Source organism: Suillus subalutaceus (assembly GCF_016647625.1).
Source record: "Suillus subalutaceus strain FC151 chromosome Unknown DFJ58scaffold_8, whole genome shotgun sequence".
Lineage (NCBI taxonomy): Eukaryota > Fungi > Basidiomycota > Agaricomycetes > Boletales > Suillaceae > Suillus > Suillus subalutaceus.
In genome coordinates, this window is record NW_024540257.1 from 6,142 (window position 1) to 26,081 (window position 19,940).

Genomic DNA, 19,940 nt, shown 5'->3' on the forward strand with positions numbered 1-19,940 from the left:
GACACACTATGCAACTGCATTAATGAACTGCAGCACCACGCAGACTCAGACGAGGGACAAGTGGCATATAGGGAACAGCTGAGACGCTGGGCAGCGAGATGGGGAGAAGGAGCTAGATGCACCGAGAAGACGCCCTACCCACTAACACCTGGAACAGCACAAATCTGTTCGGGCGAGTGTTTCAGATGTGGCACGCATGGGCATATTGGACCAATGTGCCCCCTTCCAGCAAACGCGCAACTACCAAAGAACAAGAGCATGTGGCGAAGCGCTTGCACACGGATTCTCGGCACATTCAACAGGATCTCGGCTCCACAAATCAACTTTGTCATAGATGAGACTATAGATCAGGGAAAAGAGAATGGGTCGTTGGCATAGAGGATAGCCGAACAACCCGAGAACAATTAGTACCTCAAATGTCTGGACAAGCGGTCCTCGTGTGCGAGAAGGAGACACACGAGGACCAACATACCTTCCCCATCGAACACATTCATCCTACAAATCATGTTGTTATGCAGCCTGCTAGCAAACAATGCGACATTATTGACCTGTACTCGATGGATAAGGAAGGAACACACTGGAGTTGCCAACCCTTCCTGCACTATATCTCATTCGCAGGACCAAAAGGAGAGATCGTACAAGTCAAAGCGCTCTTCGACGAAGGCGCAATGGTTAGCGCAATGTGTACGACGGTCTTCGACAACATCAAGCATCGCTTAGGGAATTGGAAAGCATCAGCCAAGAGATTAAGAATGGCTAACGGCTCACTAGTCCCGTCAAAAGGAACATGGAAGGGTGAAGTCACGATAGCGGGAGTTGATGCACAAGGAGAGTTCGAGGTCTTTGACAGTGGAGGAGGATGGAGGTTCTTACTCGGGAAACCAATGCTACAGGCATTTAAAGCTACACATGAGTATGAAACTGACACAGTTAATATAACAGGAAACAGGATCTCGACGACCATTACCAACCAGAATGAGGCTCAGGAGACCATAACAACGCAAGATGCACCAACAGAACCACTGGACAGTAATGATGAAGCCCCGTACCACACCACGCCAGCGAACTTCCTCAATAACAACACCGACACTTTCACAAGAACCACGGATCCCAAAAATCCAAGAAGGGTGGCATACATCGTAAAATCAGTACAAATAGGAGATGATCTCAGTCCCGAAGAGTGAGAAAAAGTTAAGGAACTCGTATCCCAATATGCTGATATCTTTGCGTGTTCGTTATCAGAGGTATTACCAGTCCCAGGAGCAAAACATCGACTCAACATACCTCAAGATGCCACGTTCCATACACGAGTCCATCAAAAGGCTCTAACACCGCCTCAGACCCAGTTCCTACATAAGAAGATCGACGAGATGTTAGCGGCAGGCATTATAGAGAAGGCACCTCCCGAAGCAGTCAAGTGTTGCGCCACGACAGTACTTGCCCAGAAGGCGCACGAACAAGGTGGACTGACACTTGAAGAGTTACAGCATCGGGTCAACAAACAGTGTACGCAGCACAGGAAGCCACCAGCGTTCACACTACCAGAATGAGACATCGAAACGGAGGCACCAGAGCTACCATCAGCGCCGCAGAAATGGTGTATATGTCAGAATTTCAACGAAGTAAACAAACACATGATGATCGCACCGATGCCCCAAGGAGACATAAGAGCAAAACAACAACAACTAAGCGGGCATAGGTACGTCTCGGTGTTTGATTTCGCTTTGGGATTCTACGCTGTCAAGATACCACAGGAATCACGGCCATATACAGCATTCTATGCCGAAGGAAGGGGATATTTTTGGTATAAGAGGATGCCAATGGGCCTTACAGGAGCACCATCTACATTTTGCGAAATGACAGCTAACCACTTACATGATTTATTAGCAAATAGCACAATGGAGCTCTTTGTAGATGACGGAGGATGCGCGGATAATATGTTCGACGGGATGCTGAAAAAACTAGAACAGATCTTTCAAAGATGCTGAGAATGCAAATTATCATTATCTCCAACAAAGTGTCGTCTATTTATGACAAAGACCACGTTTGCAGGAGCTACTGTAGGACCAAAAGGAGTTCAACCAGACTTAGAGAAGCTCACCACTATTGTTAACTGGAAGCAAACCCGCTGACACGCTTAATCTAGAATCCTTCCTAGGACTAACAAGTCATTTCCGGGACTTAATACAAGCGTATGCTCGGCGAGAAGGACCATTACGAGATCTAGTTAAGGCAGCACCACTCAAGATACCATACTTGAAAACCACTTATCGACGCACCTTGCGGGACTTCAAACTCGATGAACGCTGGACAGAAGCGCACACAGCAGCATTCCTGGACCTAAAAGCAGCCCTAGTGGCGAGACCCATCTTACAAGCGCAGAAATACGATGGATCCAATTTTGTAGTCACGTCAGACGGATGCCAGGAAGGATTCGCAGCGGTACTAAGTCAAAGAGTACGGTTACAGAAACCATCGGGTAAATGGACAGAGTGCCTGCTTCCAATCGGCTTCGCATCCAAACGCACATCAAGGGCAGAACAGAAATACAAACCATTTATTCTCGAGTTTGCGGCGCTGAAGTTCGGACTCGACAAGTTCACAGATATCATCTGGGGATTCCCTACAGAAATAGAAACAGATTGCCAGGCCCTACGAGACGTCTGATGAGCGAACAGCTCAATGCAGCACACGCAAGGTGGAGAGACAGAATCATAGCACACAAGATCGTGGATGTGCGCCACGTTCCAGGCAAGCTAAATGTTATCGCAGATGGACTCAGTCGACAGTGGGAAGGTCAACCAAGAGATGCAGGACTAAACGACGGAAGTGAATGGACAGTCAGTGAAGACTGGGAAGCGAATTCAGGGCTAACCAATGACATCCTACTCACCGATTCAGTAACCCAACAGAAACCGGTAAGTCCGTTACAGGAAAGATTTGCTAACGAGCCGGTTTTTCTAGAAGTCGTGGAATTGATATTAGGAATGGACGCAATGCGGCCGTTACGCGACCCGGAAGAGAGCAATGCATAGAGCATCGCAATACCTAATAGAGGATGGTAAGTTATGGCGCTTACGAGGAGGAACAGCAGTGTGAGCTCGTAGCAGAGTAGAGTGCATTACCAAAGAAGAAGCGAAACAATTAGCAAAGGAACAACATGAAAATAAAGGGCACTGGGGAAGCGACGCTATCAAAATCGCACTAACTGACCAAATCTATAGCGCCGGACTCAACGCATCGATTCTAGAAGCAATAGGAAACTGCGCTAAGTGTAAAAATTTTGGAACCCAACATTTGCACTCACTTTTAGAACCAATAACCCGCAGACACCCGTTTGAGTTGCTAGTCGGCGACTATTTAACGCTCCCAAAAGGAAGAGGATACCACACTCTAGGCGTCTACCTCGATACCTTCTCACAACACGTTTGGGTCTTCAAGTACAAATCAGTGGGGACAGCATGCACCACAATCGATAGCTTATCCAAGATATTTTATAACTTCACCTCCTCGGAAACCTTCATGAGTGATGGAGGGAGACACTTCAATAACATAGAAGTTCAAAACTATTGCGCTAAGTGGTCTTGCAAAACTCATATTGTGGCGGCATACTCACCATGGGTCAATGGACTGGTAGAAGGTACAAATAAGATCCTGCTACACGTACTCAAGAGATTGTGCGCACCAAATCTCGGCGAAGATGACTACGAAGTGATCTCATGGGACAAGTTACCGAAAACATGGCCAGATCACCTAGAAGAAGTGGTAGTAGCATTGAACCACCGCATATTACCAGCATTGAAGTTTTCGCCGAAGGAGCTATTACTAGGCCAAGTAATCAACACCCCACGAACCGACCTAGCTAACTGCACTTCAGCGTTACATCTGTCAGACGCCAACATTCATATGGCATATGTTGCACAACAACACCTCGACGGTTATGAAGCTACAGTCCAGCATGCTGTAAAGAGGAAAGCTGCATTTGATAAGAGGTACTAGCCCGCTCACCAAGGGAAGTCATATTCTCAGCAGGACAGCTCGTTCAATTCTTTTACAGCAACCAGCACAACACACTTGAAGCAAGACGCAAAGTGATACCGAAATGGTCCCCCCCACACCGCATAATCGAATGAATACAGAACTCATACCACCTGGAAACAATTAACGGCGAGCCATTACCAGGCAAATTCCATGTGCGAAGATTAAGGGCGTTCCACCCAAGAGAAGGCACAAAGCTAGCTGAGGAACAGAAAAGAAGAGAGTCAGAGCTATAGAACGAAGAAGATAGAGACGCAATCGAGAAAACAACAGCAATGAAAACGGCCAAGACCAGCGTGTAGATGAAGAAAAAGACGAAGAAGATGCAGAAACAACAGAAGAAGAAGAGGAGAGGCGAGGAAGAAGATGAAGATGAAGACGAGGAGGAAGATGAAGAATAAAAACAAGCAGAGGTGTTAGCGACGAGGACGTCGCTGTTTTCAAGGGGGGGCACATGGAGTAGGGGACCCCTAGGCAGAGGGTGAGAGCGGAGGAGAGTTTGGTGGTGTTTGAGCCGGGGTTAGCCGAGGAGAGAGTTGCTAGAGCCTCCGGATGCAGTAGCAGTCTTCAGGTCTTCATTGTCCTTCGATAGCAGAGTCTTCGGGCATAGCCCACTCCAATGTTTTGGCCCATAGTGTTGTTGGCAGAACTCGGGAGTTTTTCCAAGAGAGTGAGGGCGGTTGAACCGGTCTGGCAAAACTGGTTGTGCTTAGCCCATGGCAGAACTCATCCGAAGGGAATGCGGCGCCAGAATCTGGTAGAACTCCAGGGTTTCTGCCAGTTCTGCCAGTTGTCACCAGAAGAACTTAGCCTTGGCAAGTAGTTCTGTCCCTACAATAGTTTTAGGGCTGACCCCCCTTCAATGCCTGTGTATAAAAGCGAAGTGATAACTTTCAGTTCAATAACAAATAACACCATCCAGCCCTATCCTAACTTGAAAGTGCAGCAATGAAGTTCATCTCACTCACAACTATGATTATGTCTGCCGCAGTACTGGTGGCTGCTGGCGGTCCATGCTACGTGCCTGGTGAATACCTTCAGCGTACCTGTGACTGCGTACTTACGGGTGCTTGCAGGATCTTGGGCGTGCGGAAAACTCCAGGATTATAATGGGAACAAACCGTTTTTGTATTACTGTTCGCCACCCGGGTTATATCTCGAAGGTATTAAACCTTGCAGCTGTGCAAACTGCTGTTCCGTCACCAGTGGAGGTGTGGGTCCCAATGGGCACACCAGTTGCACATAAGAGGAAAAGGTGAGCCATGTTAATAATGACTCGTGACAAAACTTACAGCTGTCTCTGTAGACTGTAGGTGGTACCTGTGGGAGAGAGTTCTGTAGAAAATAAATGTCCTGTCTGTAATTTTTGCATGGAAACCATACCAGGTGCTGTGTCTGATGCTATCATTTCTCCTCGGTCATACTTTGAATTCGCAAGTGGCGTTCCATTGATGCTCGATTGAATTTGTTTATACCACGCCCGTCGTAAAGTCGTATCGTCCTTAGCCCAACGGATGAGCTCACAGACACTGCAGTACAATGACGAAAGGAATTCGTAGACAGGTCATCCTTGGACATGCAGCATTTTCTCAAGAGGACGAGGACACTCTTGACGTTGAGCTCGCCTTGGACAACGCTAACATCACACACGATGGTCATAATTGTAAGCAAAGTTCTCCCGAAATGGGAATTTTCACATCTTCTCACTCGCTTTAAGTTAGCTCCTCCCTTCATGTTCGCCCGGGCCTGTAAGGACTATAAGTCCTTAAGGCCCCGACCACACTTCAAAAGTAAGACGCTCGAACCATACATTCGGAGTCGTCCACATGAGTCACTGATGCGATGAGTGACACTCATCGCATACATTCTCCTTTCAACTTAATGTTCAGTACCTTCCTTACTTTCTGATCACACCATCTGTTCATTTCTTGAGTATTTTCACTTTGACTCAGAGTATTTTCATTTCGAGATCGAGTATTTTCACGCTGCGTCCGGTGTGGACAATTATATTGGCGCTAGGCATGTATACCTGCATAAGCCTTCAATAGGTGGACCAAAGCTAGACCTCATATCATTCACTATTCCCCTATACACGGTCTTCAATTGTCTCAGCTATAATCCTTGTCCGACGCTATTCCGCACTTTCCCGCACTATGCGCGCACATTCCTGCAGCGCTATTCATGTTCCCACGACTTATCCTGCGCTATTCCCGCGCTTATAGCGCTGTTGGAACTACCAGCAATGTGTCTATAGGAGCATTAGTGCATGTCCACTCTATCTAGTGCTTGTTCCTGCGCCTAGCGCTAGTCCAGCGCGCTGTTCTCGTGCTCTAGGAATCACCCCGAAATGTCGGAATCCATCCATGGTCCATCCTACCTCATTGGTATGTAATTTGCCTTGCCTCAAGTTTGTAAAAAGTGCTACAGTCTTATTACATGTATATCCTATCCCTTCCAAGTCCGAGATGGTATAGTTTACTAGTATAAGAAGCCTATGGTGACTACTTTGACATTACTTCCCTTCAACTGTATTTCCTTTCCCTTAGGTTTTACTTAGAAGTAGTCACCCTTTAGTTGCGCTCTATGGCCCCTATTTGACTTTCCTTACCCTTGCAATCAATACCCTTGATCTCACTCGCTATCCAGCACCCTCCTTTGACTCAGTGTCCGCTTTCTTGACTTCCGCTCTTTCCCGCGCATTAGCGCTCTATCTTGCAATGCGCTATTCCCCGCGCTTTAGCGCTCTTTCGGGTCTTTTGATCTTGAGTTGTTCTTAGTAGCTTTTCCCTCGGGTCAAATGTTCTTGCATCTTTGTTGCAAGTATAGCAGCATAGGCAGAGCATTAGACATATACTGGCTGAGTACCTTAACAAGTGCCTAGTCAGGTTGTGTTTTTCACACCGGCTCAACAAGTATTCAGACTGTATATATACTGCCTATGTACACTCATACCTTAGCAGAATCTTACACACTGAATTCTTGCTCCAACCAGACAGAACTCCCCTCAGAAAGTTCCACTATCTGAACGCTACACATTTCAGTTGACTCTACACCTGCCCTATACACTTGCTGACATTCCCATTTGGATCCAGTCCCCTTCTTACTCAGTATGAGCCTTACAGGGCCTCTCCCCTTATTTCAATTGCGAGTACTCTTTTTACACTTCAGCTTTCTTATTTGATTTGATTTTGCTTTTTTCACTCATCTCGACCATTGATTTTCATCGACTTCTCAACCTTTGTTACTCCTGCTCGTTGCTACTAGTACTGGCCTGGGACACTTCCAAATGTTAACGTTTTAACCTTCGACTCCAAACACTATCATAACACGAATGCTCACACAACTCTCTGGCCTCTCTTTTGCTACCTCCTCTGGCAGGCATAACGACGGAGCATGCGAGCGCAGAATATCATGAGAAGGTGCGTTCGTTCGTTTTACACCTTGTCTAAGCACGTTTAATCTGATGATCTTAACGTGTATCTATGCATCTTACTGTACATCTAATCATCATACTCGCAAGTCCTGTACCTATGCATCCAACCATCTCATCCAACCCCAACAAAGGCCAATCAAGCATCTGCAATCTGCTCCGCCACTGTCCTCCAACCAGGTGACCTTGTATGTGTCCACAGCTAACATCTCATCTTAGTCCCGTGCATGCTCAAGAATGCGATGCATTCTGGTGCTGTGAGTTGCATGGCTGGAGAGAGTGGTGGTGATGTGTAAGTGTTTTTTTGAACGACGACGGCAAGAGTACTGATATACTACACCACAGGATCATTGGTCTTTTCGTACATACGCCTTTCCAGTTCGGAGATGTTGAGGCATTTACTGCGTACACCCTCTCTTCCCCGCTCTCTGTAATACTCACCGACAATACCAAAGAGCACGGTAACATAGAGCTCGTGTCTCCGGAAAATGTTTGCACGACTGCTGTTGGACATAGTAGCAGGCGAATGCATTCGAATGATGACGCCCAAGGGGTGGCGGAAGATTGGTTTCAGAGACACCTCAGGGGGAGGAATTCCTGGGAGGTGCCACAGAGACTCACAAGACTTGCCGCAGGAAATTACATTCAAATTTGTCCAGTACCCAAACCCGCCCGCATGATGGTTTCCCGTTTCCTGGTGGTTGTGACAGTTTTACTTTGAAGCTGGACACACTTGAGGGGTGGGGCTGAGTCTGCTTCTCTAACTTACTTTCAATGTGACAACTTTGCTCAAAGTACTCCTCACTCACAGGCGTCTCGTTTGTCTTGACGATCTAGAGTACATTGAGCGGAACTCAAAGTCGAGCGACAATGTTTTGAAAGGTTTCGAAGTCCCATGGGACCAAATTGATAGCCGTGAGATAGCTTACTCAGCAGATACGCTTGTTTGTTATTCTGAGCAAGCCGAGGCACAAGGATAGCGCAGAATTTAGTCTACGCATGAGAATAGTAAGGTGGTGCAATGTACCTTGTTCTGACCCACGTCGGAAGACAAGTGTACTGCATCAGTAGTCGTTTTCTCATTGTTTTCTCCATCTATTCCTATCGTTCTTTGCATAATAATCCTCTGCGATGCCTCCCCTAATGGGAAACCCCAATCATGCAATCGCCTCCAATTTTCAATTATTAGAGCATGTGGAAGCTTGAGCCCAACTTGTAAACGACGCAATCGATGATCAGCAAGCAGCAGCAATCCTAGCTAACCTATGGCACATCCAAAATGAAGCTGACAAGCGTCAATGGGCAGCCAGAATCGAAGCCAAAGCTTGAGAAGCAGAAGCCCAGCGCAGAGAAGAAGCCAAAGAAGAAGCCCAACGCCAACAAATGCTAAGGGAAGAACAAGAGGCTGCAATTCAAGAGGAACACAAGAAGAATAAAGCCAAGTACACCCCAATCAAAGACATTAATGTTCCTTCCAACCCCATCATCCTCCCATGTCAATATGCTGTCCGGAAAATGAAATCAGGCAACTACTGCGAACTATTCTACTTCACAAACAGTGGTCTAGAAGAGGCCTCCCGCTCCACCTTCACAGCTGATGAAGATGCTTTAGTGATGCTACCCACTTCAGACGGTCTAAATAAATGGATCCCAGCCGCCGCTGCCAGGGATCCCAAAGCTCAAATCATCAAGGACGAGAACCTGACCTGGGAGCAGTTTAATGAGGCAGCCCCGCACATGGTATCTTTGATGAAAGAGAACGACTGGCCTGATGACAGAACCAACATGTTCATCTCCTTCTGGTCCGTGCTGCAGAACCACAGATGGGGCCATGACTTTGATATTCACAAACAGAGAGTAGTTGCTGTTGTATCAAGCGCAACAACGAAAGCAATGGCACCTTGCCATGGGTAGCTCCAATAGCTGGAGTTTAGCAAGGATCAATCAAGACCTGCTAAACGAAGCGCATGAGACCATCTTCAACCAGTTCAGAACCCAACAGATGTCCTTTCAGGTACGTTCGCTTCCAACAACTGTGCAGAAACCTACTCACTAAACATCACTCCCTTTCCTTCTCTTAATCGCACTCTTCTCATTACCTACAACACCCCCCCCCCCCCTATGCGGCGTTTGGCATCATGTCCAAACTACTGCGCCACTCCCGCGGACAACATGTTCTGCACCCTCTTTGATCATCGGACAACATGTTCCGCACCCCCCCCCCCCCACATTCTTTGGACAACATGTTCCATCATCCACCACCTATGCGGTCGGACAATGCGTTCCCTACCACCGCCATCTTTCCAAACACCCCAGCCATCATGCGCCTCGCTCCATCGGGTTAACCCCCCCCTTTTCTTTTCCTGGTCATCGCATGCTTACAAACCCCCACTGGCTATCACATGCCGATTTTCCCACCCTCTGTGCACTGGAATCTCCTTCCCCTCTGCCGTTTATCCCCGCCTCTAGTCCCGTTTGTTGACGACAACAGGACCAAGCAGAACCCAACAACAGCATGCTTGCTCCGCTAGCAGCCAAAAACGCTCCCCTCCTACTTCACCAGAAGGAAGGTTCAACAAGAAACCTAGAATGTACAGAGATCCTAACGTGCCCCTCCCATGCTGCGCCATATGTCTCGGACGCAACCCTCACCGCACCATTGAGTGCGCTGCTAAGCTCACCTGGGATGGTAAGCACAACACCATCACCGAACGAGTCCACAAAGCACTCTGGACCAAGGAAGGGAAACAACTATGTACTGCCTGGCAACGAGAGGAAGGCTGTGATAGTACTAGACACGACTCCCGCCACATATGCTCCGGCAGCCGTGGTTGTAGTATTTGACCTACAATACATGGTAATGGCCACTTTAACCATAGACACTTTCATTGGCAACTGCCAGTCCGCTCTTTTGACCTATGCTGTGGCACTTGCCAGGTCCCCTATTTGGCTGTATGTCCTGGCTTTCACAGCCGCATTTTTGGTATTTTTGAAACTCAGCTGTTTGTCATTCCAGGATACATTCCACATTTGGTGATGGATGTATTTATATGTTATGACCGCAATTTGGCTTCCAAAAGCGGAAATTCACAAAAACACATCCCATTTTGGTCACCTACTGATATCAGGCCTCCCCACATTATTCCCACACTCCGCATATCGCATTTTGCAGCCACACAGTGTGGGAATTACCCCACAACACCCAAAACATCGCCCAATATGGTACACCCCACAATTATAATTATTCACACACCCTCCACACCTTGCTGCAGCTTCACCACTACACCACAATAGCTCCCCATGCATATATAAGTAGTATTTTAGTATATATATGTATAGTATAATATAATAGACCGCTTTTTTTGTCTATTTGTGTGCCTGCTCCTCCTCCAGGGAGTATTCAGAATAGCCTAGGGTACAGAACACTTTCGCACTTTTGCCCCTTTGATAGGGAAGTGCTCTATGGTATTCAGAACATATTTTTGAGTATATATGAAGATATTCCCATCTTTATTTGGCCCCTTGAGGCGCCCTACATCAATAGATATAGCATATATACACAAATACACAAATATGTTCCCATGTGTTTATTTCTATGTGAATAGACTTGGAAAATTTATCCCCAGCATCTATTCAACAATATGAACAATGTATGAGAAGCCCTGGACCATAGAGCAAGACCCTGTGATGCAGTATACCTGCCCTCTCCTGGTGGTTCACCCCCTGTGAAAATTTTTTCTGTAGGACCGGACCTTCAGGATGTTAGGGAGTCTATTTCTATGCATATTTAGAGTATATCTACCACTTAGCTGCTCCAGAATATCAACATGGTCCTTCTACAGGAACAAAAAGACACAAAATCGCATTTTTGACATTTTTGATATATTTCAGTATCTTACCCTTGCATACATAGTCCACCTTGCTCATTTATCATCAGTAGTACATATATAAATGTGTTTGATGCCCAGGATCAGCTCACAATAGGCCGCAGTTTTGAGGTAGTGCATATACTTGCTATTTCTACTGATAAGGGGCCTATACCTTCAGAACATCGAGATTTGATAATCAGACACCTGGAACACATTTTAGATATACTCAGTATCATAGATCTACATTTACTAAACGATCCAACAAGAATTGAGTGCTGGGGCAGTGAAATAGATAAGAATTTGAGTGTGGGAAAATCAAAGAACCAAAACATCGAAAATGGTCAGTTGAGTAGTGGTAGGACTTTAATGCTGCTTCAACTTACTTTACCACCACATCCCTTCTACATCTCTTCTACCCTCAGGGCAAAGTGTAGTTTAGGTTCCTTATGTAATTTAACATGTATGCTATTAAATTTAATGAAATCTTCGACCTATATCACATGTAAGTGTGACTTTTGTGTAATATGTGTTAATTGTCACTTTTACACATATGTTCCTTTGCTTCCCTTTCACTCAATTCTTGTTGGATCGTTTAGTAAATGTAGATCTATGATACTGAGTATATCTAAAATGTGTTCCAGGTGTCTGATTATCAAATCTCGATGTTCTGAAGGTATAGGCCCCTTATCAGTAGAAATAGCAAGTATATGCACTACCTCAAAACTGCGGCCTATTGTGAGCTGATCCTGGGCATCAAACACATTTATATATGTACTACTGATGATAAATGAGCAAGGTGGACTATGTATGCAAGGGTAAGATACTGAAATATATCAAAAATGTCAAAAATGCGATTTTGTGTCTTTTTGTTCCTGTAGAAGGACCATGTTGATATTCTGGAGCAGCTAAGTGGTAGATATACTCTAAATATGCATAGAAATAGACTCCCTAACATCCTGAAGGTCCGGTCCTACAGAAAAAATTTTCACAGGGGGTGAACCACCAGGAGAGGGCAGGTATACTGCATCACAGGGTCTTGCTCTATGGTCCAGGGCTTCTCATACATTGTTCATATTGTTGAATAGATGCTGGGGATAAATTTTCCAAGTCTATTCACATAGAAATAAACACATGGGAACATATTTGTGTATTTGTGTATATATGCTATATCTATTGATGTAGGGCGCCTCAAGGGGCCAAATAAAGATGGGAATATCTTCATATATACTCAAAAATATGTTCTGAATACCATAGAGCACTTCCCTATCAAAGGGGCAAAAGTGCGAAAGTGTTCTGTACCCTAGGCTATTCTGAATACTCCCTGGAGGAGGAGCAGGCACACAAATAGACAAAAAAAGCGGTCTATTATATTATACTATACATATATATACTAAAATACTACTTATATATGCATGGGGAGCTATTGTGGTGTAGTGGTGAAGCTGCAGCAAGGTGTGGAGGGTGTGTGAATAATTATAATTGTGGGGGTGTACCATATTGGGCGATGTTTTTGGGTGTTGTGGGTAATTCCCACACTGTGTGGCTGCAAAATGCGATATGCGGAGTGTGGGAATAATGTGGGGAGGCCTGATATCAGTAGGTGACCAAAATGGGATGTGTTTTTGTGAATTTCCGCTTTTGGAAGCCAAAATTGCGGTCATAACATATAAATACATCCATCACCAAATGTGGAATGTATCCTGGAATGACAAACAGCTGAGTTTCAAAAATACCAAAAATGCGGCTGTGAAAGCCAGGACATACAGCCAAATAGGGGCCTGGCAAGTGCCACAGCATAGGTCAAAAGAGCGGACTGGCAGTTGCCAATGAAAGTGTCTATGGATACAGTGGTAGTTACCAAAATACTAGGTCAAATACTACAGCCAAGGGTGGCTCCGGCTGTGGTGCTGTTACTCACAGAGCCCAACACTGCCCTAGGGCACAGAAAGTCTAACCCTATCACACCTTACAAGGCCGAAGCCTGGAACAGAGAACTACACCGCTTTAACCTCCTACCCGCGTTTTGCGAAAGTTCCAGAAGGTTTCCGTTATGGTTTCAATTTAAATTTTCCCACTATTTCATCTACACAGATCCCTCCTAATAAGCAATCTGTATACACGTACAAAGACCAATTTGATACCAGCATACTAAAAGAACTACAGAAATCCCACTATCTAGGCCCCTTCACCGCTAATACACTTTTAAGTCTCATCGGCCCTTTCCAATCTTCCCCCCTTTCCATTATCCCCAAACCTGGCAAGCCGGGGTAAATTCAGATTAATACAAAACTTCTCGTTTCCCACACTCCTTTGACCCGCAGTTTCCCAACCCCTCTATCAATTCTCACATCAATGCTACTGATTTCCCCACCACCTGGGGTAAATTCTCAGTTATTTACCTACTCATTCGAGACTCCCCCCCAGGTTCGGAAGCCGCGACCTGCGATGTTGCAGAAGCTTACCGAACCATACCCCTACACCCATCCCAATGGCCTGCTGCCGTAGTACGAGTTTCGGCTACCGAATTCTGTGTGGACACTTGCACGGCCTTCAGAGCCACACCATCAGCAGGCGCCTATGGCCATGTAGCTGATTCTGGTGCCCGAGATCCTCCGACACCGGGGCATCAGACCCCTAGACAAATGGGTCGACGACCACATTTTCTTTCGGATCCAAAAAGAATTCATAAGCGATTACAATAGAGAATGAGCCGAACGACACAAAGATCTAGCCAAGAAAGGCATGCATCAAACTGGAAGCAGAATATGGTTTGGTGGTCACATTTTCGACGACGGTTCAATAGAGGAACTCAGTGAAAATTGCTCTCAACCCATCAGAGACCTCTCCAGCATCTCACCAAAGTCGATCAGCTTTTCAGCTACAGCCTACAAGACATAGATGATGTCTCTACCAACCCTTGGAATTTTTTGGCAACCCAAGAAGGACCAACCTTTGCCACATGCACTATCTACATCGGCTTCCTATGGGACCTTCACCTCCGCATAGTATCGCTTAGCAAACCCAAAGTCAAAAAATATCTCATGGCCATTCACACTGGAGAAAAAAAGCCCCCCATACATTACAGGAAGCGCTAGAGCCTACGGCAAGCTAATGCATGAATGCGCAGCAGTCAAAAGGGGTAGAGCTTACCTACTAGTCTCGAACGCACAATCACCATATGCCATGAAAAACCCCAATGCCCTACCAACCAGATAAAGAAGTTGAAACCAGACCTCAACTGGTGGACAGAACCTCTTACAATCAGGCAGTTGTCTCACGCCCAATCTACCCACCCATACCTTTCTCAGTTCCCGCAAGCCTTTTCAGACGCCAGTTCAGGCATCGGAATAGGCATCATCATTGGAACTATTGGCGAGCCTGGAGGCTTATACCAGGCTGGCAGACAGCCAACAATGCAAAGAGAGACATTGGATGGGCCGAAGCAATCGGCTTCGAACTACTGGTCCGCACTCTCGCCCTATCCCTGGCATTAGCGACAACATCATCGTCTACGGCGATAACACAGGAGTGGTTGAAGGATGGTGGAAGGGATGTCACCGCAACAAAGCCCGTCAACAATGTTTTCAAACGCATCCCTGAATTCATTCTCTCTCTACCCAGACGTTTCGAAATCCGTACAGAATACGTCCCCAGCGAGTCAAACCCAGCGACCATCCCTCCAGAGGACCAATATGGGCCTGAACACCTTCTACTCCCTGCAACACACATTCCCCCACCAGATCCAAGACTCCCATTGTCGACACAACTGCCCCTCTCACCCCCACAGAGTTCACCTATTCCGAGACCGGAAGTACTCCTCTCCAACAGCCAAGCTCATCAACCGTACCCTCATCCATCAACAAGCGCTGAATGAGCTAGAGCCTGCCAAGCAGAAGAAGACCAAGTCATTTTCAATGCCATCTCAGAATAACGTGGCCACCTCCCGCACCCGTTTAAAACACATCATTAGCGTCGAACCATCAACTCAACCCAAGCCTACCCCTCCCCTCAACAATACAAAACTGACTCACCCCTTACCCTCCCCTCTAAGACCACATTGTCTTGCTCGCAAAAGACTTCAGGAAATGGACGCCATTCAGGTGGCAACGCACGTCTTGCCTCCATCAACTCACCGAACCTGACCATAATGGATGAACAAGTTGACCGAATCCTCAAAGTCATAGGATCTTCAGGGCGCAGTCCACCAAAGAGACTTATGGGACAGGCCTATTAGTATTCCATGTATATTGTGATTCCCTGAAAAATACCAGAAGATCAGCAATGTCCAGTTTCCCCCAACTCTCCTTCTAGCTTTCCTGTCCAGATGTGCAGGATCATACTCTGGTACAGTGCTCGCAAACTACACAGCTGGCGTAAAAGCATGGCACCTGTTACACAGCTACCCATGGTTAGTAAACACTAAAGAACTTAAGCCACACTAGACGGAGCTGCAGCGCTCGCTCCAGAATCTTCCAAATGCTTGAAATGCAAACCCCTTCACTGTCAATATCCTTTCCACCATTCATGCGCACCTTAACCTTAATGACCACCGCGATGCCACCATATTCGCATGCTTGACCACGACATTTTACGCCATAGCGAGATTAGGAGAGTTCACCGTCCCTACAATCAAATCCTTAGCCCCGCCAAGCACATCACTCGCAGCAATGTATCCATTACCGTCGATTGTAATGGTTTACACCCGTCACGAAATTCCACATCCCGAGCACAAAAAAGCATCCCCGCTAGAAGGAGAAGACGCCTTTTGGGCAGCACGGGAAGGCCCCTCAGACCCAAAAGCCGCCCTAGAAAACCATCTCCGAGTCAATCTGGCAGAAAATAACACTCACCTGTTCGCCTGGAAACATCCCAAAGGGTATCAGACCTCTCTCCAAGAAAGAACTAATGAAGAGACTCACATCTATCGCCCAATCAAACAACATCCCCGACATCAAAGGTCATGGTCTTCGAATTGGAGGAACACTTGAATATTTGCTAAGAGGAATCCCTTTTGACGTCGTTAAATCAATGGGAAGATGGTCGAGTGATGTGTTCACAATATACCTTCAAGATCATGCGGTCGTCATTGCTCCATATATCCAAGCACGATCACCTGTGCTAGAAACCGTTCCCCCCCCGCCAAGCCATGCCACCAGTGCGCTAAAGCATTTTCCTAGGTGAGTACAGCTCCTATTTATACAGGCCATCAAGCTTCGCAGTTCGCGTCGCAACTCTCCTACAGTTATGGGATCACAGCTCACCTTGAAACCTTTAGGTTTGGACTCATACACCGGGCCAAAAAGCCCTGTGGGCTTTTACCCAAACTCTTTCTCTACTCAACCATATATTTAGCCACCCGCACACCAAAAGCGTAGAATCATTTTTCCACTTCTGCCAGTAAGTATCTCCTGAGACTTAACATGTCTGAAGTCAATTTTGACTGCATACATTCTCCCAGTCGTTAGCTTCAAGCTTCCTGCTTTCCCTCCCTCACTGATTCCAGCACGATCATATCCAATGAGTGTCCAACAACCTCAATAGTCTTGGGAGGCCCGTTTATGTTCGGTAGATAGAATATGAACTTTGAAGTCAGTGCGATATGCATGCTGCAAAACATTGTTACGAAGTTGAGGAGATCAACAAGTAACTGGGTCAGATGGGTCCTCTGCAGAATTGAGGTCAGCAGCTTTCTTTCGTTGAGCTTGTAGTTTTCGGGACAATCATTTACAATATTAATGATATTGGGGATTTCGTTTTTAAAAAATGTGTTCACGTTTGGTGTCAACACTGCTTCTGCCAATCAAGATGGAATCTATCTTATCATCGACAACGAAAATGAATTTGCGCATTCCCTTCATCTCTTTGCTAATATGTATGTGACTTCTCTTTGTCCTCATATTTTTACTCAATTATTTATCTATCATATAAGACTTACAACCCCTTCCTGATGGCACTCGCGCCTTTCCAACGGTCATCATAGCAGGTAAATTTCGCACAGTACCTTTTCAGTCAAGCAGGAAAATGGATTCGATATGGATGTCTCAGCATGGATGACCTGCAATTCACGGCATTTGTGGATCAGATTGGAGAAGACTGCTCCGGAAGTCAACCGAATCTCGCACTCATAACAGCAACCACAGGCTTCGACAACATCATTGGTCTCCTCTTCCCGTCACATGTTCTCGAAGACGCTGAGACCAGTCTTCATCGTGCATCCCTTTCCCCTCTGTTGATGAATTTAACGTCGAAATTCTGGACAAATTGCAAGCGCGATGTTCGTAAGTATTGTGAACAGATAATGGTCACACATTACACTTACAAGACCATAACATTGAATCTCCTTTCAGTTACTCCATTAAACGCACCAGAACACACCTCCAACTACCTTGTGATGTGAACCCATCATGGAGTACTTCCTCATCGCCTGGATCTCGAACCAAACTGGATTTGCGTCATTCAAGGAAAGCTCTCATAGAACAAGGATCAGTCAGAAACGCGCGTGTGCGCGTGGTTTGCACTGCATAGTGCAAGAGCAGGAAACAAGATATCTCCACAACTACTATGATAGAAAGCACTGGGGAGTAAGCCTAGCACTTGAATAGGGCTATGTCCAACATAGGGTCTCCGACCCTAAATTTGATCTAATATATGATATCATTTAGTAGAAGCAGAATTGTATCCTTCTGTAGTTTCCAGCTACATTATCAAGGAATGCATCCGTTCACTGATGCATGCTTCTAACGTTTGGGCCTGCCACTGCCAAAGGATAAGATGCCCATCCCCTTCTCACACTCTCACATTTTTCCCACTATTTTCTTCACACTGATCTACGACCACTCGCGATGAGTGAAGACCATAGGCTAGATTCTCCTCCAGGAGCCTCCAGATCCAGGCGGGCAAATGTTGTGAAAGCTCGGTATGTGGTCTCTGAAATCCATCGCTGCCCTTATGCATTTTTCATCCAGAACCAACCTTGTAGAGGAATCTGTCAGTCCCTGCGGAAATTGAAGAATATGTTAACCAAAAAACTTCCTGTGTGGGGACATGAATACTGACTGTCCTGAATATGGCTGATATTGTGCAGAAATGCTTCAAGCAATCAAGCAACCGCACCACTACGGTCCTAGAGTGTTGAAACCGAAGGGGCTTCATCGAGTCAGAAAGTCGAGGTAAGTGCTTGAACTTGCTATCCTAGTCCATCGATTTCCTTAGAGTCGCCCAGGACACGCTGCATCTTCATCCTTCCAACAACAACAAGCATCCTACCACATTTATTCCCAGCAATTCTATAAACCAAGGGCTGTTCGGAGAGCCTGCTTCACAGGTATTTTCCTCAAATACTTTGATTTTCTTCTCTAATTTCAGTGGTCCCACAGGTTCAGCCTGCTCCTCCTGGCGAGGAGGAAGGACCTAATCTCCAATTAGTGGATGCTGAACTTCAGGGTGCCAGTGATGGTACAGAAAGCATGAGACCGCTCAGGGGACATGCGACTTCCATGGCATCCGCCACCAACAAGGCCCCAGCGGGTCTCACTGCCGTGGATGATTTTGAGACGACATATCTCCAACACCTAAAGATTGTCGATGTTGTCCTTGAGAAGATCGTGGATGTATGGACCATTCTTGTTGATTTGGAATGAACTAATCAAGTTGTATAGGTATATCCATATGCAAGATGGCGCTGGGTGTGCTGTCCTGCTGCTTCCAAAGTACGTCCGGTTTCTCCCAGAGTCCAGTCTCACTCAGAAGTCATAATTCCATGTAGATTATAATCACTCAAGCAGAGTGCGACAAGTCAATCTGTAGTCTTCTCCAGAAATTGGCTGAAGTTTACCGCTTCATGACTCAAGATGACAGCCTTGTCAAAATTGAATCGATGCGCGGTATCGTTGGAAAGATCATTCAGCAGACTCTTGAGTGTGCCCGTTTCATCAGGGATTATTCAGAGACAAAGAGCTTTGTGAGTCACCAAGCTATCGCACTTCATACATGAATCTTATACTATCATCGCAGCGAAGAGAGTTGGCAAAAACATTATCTCAGAAACCGATGACATCATCAAACAGAACAGCGACACTTTGGACATTGTGGTGTTCAAGCTTGGGCTAGCCTCGCAGAACCCCATTTTGCTATAGGAGTCAAGCAGCCTAGATATCCACATCGCATCCATACAACCACTTCCTTGCAAAGTCTCGACTCACTCAACTCACCTATGTCGTGCCAGTCTATGTCCGACTCAGCCGATACGGATCCGTGGCCTCGGTCTCTCGCAGAAGAGCCAGGGTTGTCTTAACCGTCCCTTGCTCGTCGGATCGGCCATCGCGCACCTTGGCCGACCAGTTCCAGTCCCATCGGTACCAAATCCTCCCATTCCTACCCATGTCCACCTATCTCCATTGGTGCGTTTTAAGCTCATTTTACTGTTACTGAACGAACAGCAGGCATTATTACATGTATTCCCATGGCCGCAGCACTCGTGAGCCTTATTACATATCAACCTGAGTACCTCATGTTTCGCTACTTACTCTCGCCTGTGCGATTCCGGACGTTCACGCAGTTAGATAAATAGGACTCAAGTTCATATTATCCCTTACTTCCCTTCC

At 46.2% G+C, this 19,940-nt stretch overlaps 4 protein-coding genes across 4 annotated transcripts; all 4 read left to right on the forward strand.

Moving 5' to 3' along the window:
- Positions 1-8,599: 8,599 nt before the first annotated feature.
- Positions 8,600-9,303, forward strand: DFJ58DRAFT_890295 (uncharacterized protein; the record flags this gene model as incomplete). The annotated part of the gene is made up of 4 exons (XM_041394731.1): positions 8,600-8,662; positions 8,708-8,762; positions 8,799-9,208; positions 9,247-9,303. 4 exons carry the CDS (start codon positions 8,600-8,602, stop codon positions 9,301-9,303), a joined length of 585 nt encoding a protein of 194 aa, XP_041249262.1.
- A 754-nt stretch (positions 9,304-10,057) lies between these two features.
- Positions 10,058-10,312, forward strand: DFJ58DRAFT_652450 (uncharacterized protein; the record flags this gene model as incomplete). The annotated part of the gene is made up of 1 exon (XM_041381687.1): positions 10,058-10,312. One exon carries the CDS (start codon positions 10,058-10,060, stop codon positions 10,310-10,312), a length of 255 nt encoding a protein of 84 aa, XP_041249263.1.
- Positions 10,313-17,383: 7,071 nt separating this feature from the next.
- Positions 17,384-17,734, forward strand: DFJ58DRAFT_722458 (uncharacterized protein; the record flags this gene model as incomplete). Its single annotated transcript, XM_041384888.1, has 2 exons — positions 17,384-17,615; positions 17,685-17,734. 2 exons carry the CDS (start codon positions 17,384-17,386, stop codon positions 17,732-17,734), a joined length of 282 nt encoding a protein of 93 aa, XP_041249264.1.
- A 445-nt stretch (positions 17,735-18,179) lies between these two features.
- On the forward strand, positions 18,180-19,472 carry DFJ58DRAFT_722459 (uncharacterized protein; the record flags this gene model as incomplete). The annotated part of the gene is made up of 7 exons (XM_041384889.1): positions 18,180-18,253; positions 18,303-18,324; positions 18,533-18,661; positions 18,714-18,947; positions 18,996-19,046; positions 19,103-19,297; positions 19,356-19,472. 7 exons carry the CDS (start codon positions 18,180-18,182, stop codon positions 19,470-19,472), a joined length of 822 nt encoding a protein of 273 aa, XP_041249265.1.
- Positions 19,473-19,940: the final 468 nt, after the last annotated feature.